Below are 4,671 nucleotides of genomic sequence, written 5' to 3' on the forward strand. Positions count from 1 at the left end.
CCTTTTTAATAAGTTAGACACAATATTAAAGATACCATAGCATTTAACTATATAAAATGTGTTTTTCACAATCAGTCATCGCCTAACCAGAAGTTTGGTGTACAGGTACAGGAATTTCATATTAATATGTTTCGGGACCCGCCACAACATAACCCACCTTGTTATTGTGTTTTTTGGTACCATGACGTAGTCAATTTGGTCAAGCCATTCAATTCGAATTAGTCCAAATCTCAGGCAACATAAAATAAGAGGAGTTTGATTTCAAACCGCTTTAATCGATTGAAGTGGTAAACTATATATTTTAAAATATATAAGCTTAGTTGACTTATCAACGCGGAAACTTAAGCAAGCTAGGTCATGGTGCCAAAGGTTATATAATTCGGAGCTTACACATGTATCCGGCTAGTTTCTATTAAGATAGATAATATAGATGCACACATATTACCACAAGCCATGATTCTTCAATCTGCATTTCACTACTATTCTCATATCATCATTTTGATGATAATATCCATATATCCATTGTTATTGGCATGTGCAAAAGACCCAACCATAGCAAAACCTGGTTGTGTTTCCACATGTGGGAACGTTGACATCGCTTACCCTTTTGGGATGAACGACTCCAATTGCTATGCTCACAAATTTTTCGAGATAGAGTGCAAAAATCACAAGCCTTACCTTGCATCATTCAATCTTGAGGTCACACAAATTTATGTAAACGTAAGCATACCCATATCTTTATTTTTGATAAATTCAATTACTTTTTTATGAATTTAATTTTGATACATTTACAATTATTCGAACATATTTATACGAATTAATTATTTGTGAAAATTTATATAAAATTATTTTTATTAATAATTAAAACCGTTAAATGATTTGATAAGTATAACTAAATTATTATTTTTATGATTTTTGTATGTGTGACATAGATTAGTACGGTGGAGATCAAGAACCCAATCTACTATAGCTGCCAAAGCAAAAACGCTTTCATAAACCTAAAAGGAAGCCCTTACGTGTATTCCCAAGAATATGACAAATTCATGGCCATTGGTTGCAACAAACTAGGGTTCTTGCGTTCCAACGGTTCAACGGTTGGCGGTTGCGTGTCCATCTGCGACGACGACGAAGCGGTTGGAAATGTTGAATTCGAGAACGACGGTTGCCATGGGAGATACTGCTGTGAGACTTCACTGCCTATGCATGTTTGGGAGTACAACGCAACAATAAGGGATATTGGAGATGGAAGTGAGAGCAACATGTGTAGCTATGCCATGATTGTGAGTGATGCTTGGCTTCAGAGTTATGGTTTGGGGATTCAGAAACTTAGTAACGTAGTAAACATGGTTGATGTTCCTGCTGTTCTTGAGTGGGAGGTTGGGTATGATATGGGGATCAATAATTCAACACTCTCTTCTTCTTCTCATGCTCGTTGTGACGCTTCGAGTCTTGCGTCTCCAACCAACACTACCTCTGGTTTTAGGTGTCGCTGCTTGGATGGTTACGATGGCAATCCCTACATTCAAGGGGGTTGCAACGGTACGATGATGCTATGGACAAATTAAATATTCTAACTCTTATTTCTAAAATGAATAATTATATTTACATCTTTGCTATATTTCAGCTGTGGCATCCGGTAAAGAAAATGGATCCAAATGGGCTATAGTAGGTACGTGTATCTACCTTATATACTTCTATATGTTGGCCAATTCTATAGTACCTATGACTTGGTATCTAAATTTTGTCTAATTTTTTTTTGTAGTAAATTTTAAATTTTTAAAAATTATTTATTTTTATATCTTTTAAATTAAATACTAATTTTTAACTCTTTTTAGTAAATAGGCACCACATTTTAGACACCATAACATTCACCCTATATGTTTATATATGAATGTTTTTCATTCATATATAGTGCTCATAAATTAATGATGAATGGCATTGAGGAATTAAAAACTGCCATTACATGGATATAGTCATACATTCAATAATAAATGGATTAAAAACAATGAATTTCTTTGGGCTATTATTGACGAATTTTGTCCCACAAAATAAATCTTTTATGTTTGAGAATTATTTTCTATAGGAATATGAAAAAAATTGGCGACCAAAAAATTTGATGCCACTTTTAGGGACGAATTTTGTTTCCGTCATTACCCACCAATGTCTATAGCTAAACTTAAAAAATACCTAGATCCTCTAAATTTTAAATTTTACTTTAGAGGATAAAGTGTGATCTCTCACCCTTAAATAGTTTCTCTTTCATATTTTTTCTTGGTCCCACCTATGAAATCAATGGTGAGAGATCACATTTTACTCTATAAAGTAAAAATTCAAAATTTAGAGGATCCAAATTCAATAGAGAGAGTATAAATGGATCAAAAAAGAAAATTTTCTCATTATTTGACAGATTTTATTCATTGCAAAATAAATCTTTCACGTTATTTGTCGTTAGTCAAAAACAAGTTATTATTTATTTTTTCATTATATAGCTAAAAAATCAATGACTTCAGCATCTCATTAACGATGAATATTGTTATTAGTGACTGATTTTAAAATTTGATGTCACTTGTAATAAATTTTATCAATCATTATTTCAATCATTAACAGCAATTTCTGTCGGTAAACTAAATAAAATTTGTTGGTAATTTGAAAGATTCTAGTAGTTAGTGTATCTCCATTGTGAAATTGGACATACAAATTGACAGATTAAATATGGTTCAAAAATTAATTTGGTATTTCATTGAGATGTATGCAGGAGTTTCATCAAGTCTTGGGTCAGTCATTTTACTCCTTGGTGGATGGTTGTTGTACAAACTTATAAGGAAGAGAATAATAAAGAAACGCAAGGAAAAGTTCTTCAAGAAAAATGGCGGTTTGTTGTTAAAACAAAAGTTGTCTTCAGGCGAAGAAAATGTTGACAAAGTTGTTCTCTTCACCTTAAAAGAATTAGAAAATGCCACTGACAACTTCAATCTAAACAGAGTTCTTGGAAAAGGAGGTCAAGGTACCGTTTACAAGGGAATGCTAGTAGATGGCAAAATCGTTGCAGTTAAAAAGTTCAAAGTCCAAGGAAACACTGCAGAATTCATCAATGAATTCGTTGTTCTTAATCAAATTAACCATAGAAATGTGGTTAAGTTATTAGGGTGTTGTTTGGAGGATGAAGTTCCTTTGCTCGTTTATGAGTTTATTCCCAATGGTAACCTTTATGAACATCTTCATGAACAAAATGAGGATTTACCAATGACATGGGACATGAGATTGAGAATTGCGAGTGAGATTGCAGGAGCACTTTTTTACTTACACTCCATTGCTTCTCAACCCATTTATCACAGAGATATCAAATCAACAAACATACTATTGGATGAAAAGTACAGGGCAAAAGTGGCAGATTTTGGAACCTCTAGAATAGTTTCTGCTGAAGTTACTCATCTCACTACGGTAGTTCAAGGAACTTTTGGTTATTTAGATCCCGAATACTTTCAAACTAGTCAGTTTACTGATAAGAGCGATGTTTATAGTTTTGGAGTAGTGCTTGTCGAACTTTTAACCGGACAGAAGGCAATATCGTCGATAAGATCGGACGAAGTGAGGGGTCTAGCTTCGTTTTTTGTTGTGTGTATGGAAGAGAATCGGGTATTTGACATTGTTGACAAAAGAGTGTTGAAGGAGGGAGAGAAAGAACATATAATTGCAGTGGCTAATCTTGCATATAGGTGTTTAGAGTTGAACGGGAGAAAAAGGCCTACTATGAAAGAAGTTACCTTGGAATTAGAAGAGATTAGAAGATTGGATTATTGGAAGGGTGGTTCGGCACAAGAAAAGTTTGAAGAAATTGAGCTTGATAGAAATGAAGACAATCAACTATGGGATGGATATTCTAATGTGTCAGAAACATTGCACACTACTACAAGTAGCAGCAGGGAACTCTCCGAGATTATGCCTATTCTTACAATCAAATAATTGGAGTTGTTCTTATAGTGTACATATATTATGTTGTCTTGAATTTAGTATTCGTCTTACTAGAGTTATACACATTTATGTTTTAGAAACTTTACATGTACGAATTGAAGATTCCTCAACGTGTGTTTTTTCTTTTTAAGATTTTTCGTTTTTGTTTCTAATTTTTTTTTTCCATTTTGAAGGAATTTAGATTAGTCGGATGATGCATCCTAGCTAAAAATTCATGGTGAGGAGCAAAACATATATAACTGGACTCATAACGCTTTATAAAATACTTATTATATAAACGTTCTATTAATGAAAAGATTCATAGAACTTTAAAATCTAATTTTAGTCATTTAGGTGCAAAATCTTTGTAGGAAAATTCAATAATTTCTCACATGTTATTAAAGTTTCATTTAAGGTGTTTATTCCGGTACGTTAAAAAATAAATACATATTAATATAATGAATATATGGCTTAATGTGAAATGGAATATAGATTATATAATTTATATCACTGTTAGAGATAAGAGAGTAATCTGAAGACTGTATTATATTGAGTGAATCCAAAGGTACAATAATACATAGGGGTATATATAGGTGCTACAAGAATCAAAGCAATAAAAACATACAATCCTATAATTAATATACAGATATTTTATATAAATTAAATATAAACGATATTAATTAATCTAAATTGATTCTAATTTATTCTTTAACATCCTCC

General features: G+C 32.4%; 1 protein-coding gene across 1 annotated transcript; it reads left to right on the forward strand.

The window, feature by feature from the left end:
* Positions 1-410: 410 nt before the first annotated feature.
* Positions 411-4,102, forward strand: LOC107636042 (wall-associated receptor kinase-like 10). The gene is made up of 4 exons (XM_016339576.3): positions 411-720; positions 933-1,539; positions 1,625-1,669; positions 2,756-4,102. Exons 1-4 carry the CDS (start codon positions 454-456, stop codon positions 3,961-3,963), a joined length of 2,127 nt encoding a protein of 708 aa, XP_016195062.1. The 5' UTR covers positions 411-453; the 3' UTR covers positions 3,964-4,102.
* Positions 4,103-4,671: the final 569 nt, after the last annotated feature.

Source organism: Arachis ipaensis, chromosome B4, assembly GCF_059453495.1.
Source record: "Arachis ipaensis isolate K30076 ecotype BB chromosome B4, ASM5945349v1, whole genome shotgun sequence".
In the NCBI taxonomy this organism is placed as follows: Eukaryota; Viridiplantae; Streptophyta; class Magnoliopsida; order Fabales; family Fabaceae; genus Arachis; species Arachis ipaensis.

Excerpts from the sequence above, each read along its gene's own strand:
- LOC107636042 (XM_016339576.3), top strand. The coding sequence starts at position 454 with ATGATTCTTCAATCTGCATTTCACTACTATTCTCATATCATCATTTTG. Across the intron at positions 721-932 it reads TCACACAAATTTATGTAAAC|ATTAGTACGGTGGAGATCAA; the intron begins GTAAGCATACCC and ends TGTGTGACATAG. Across the intron at positions 1,670-2,755 it reads ATCCAAATGGGCTATAGTAG|GAGTTTCATCAAGTCTTGGG; the intron begins GTACGTGTATCT and ends AGATGTATGCAG.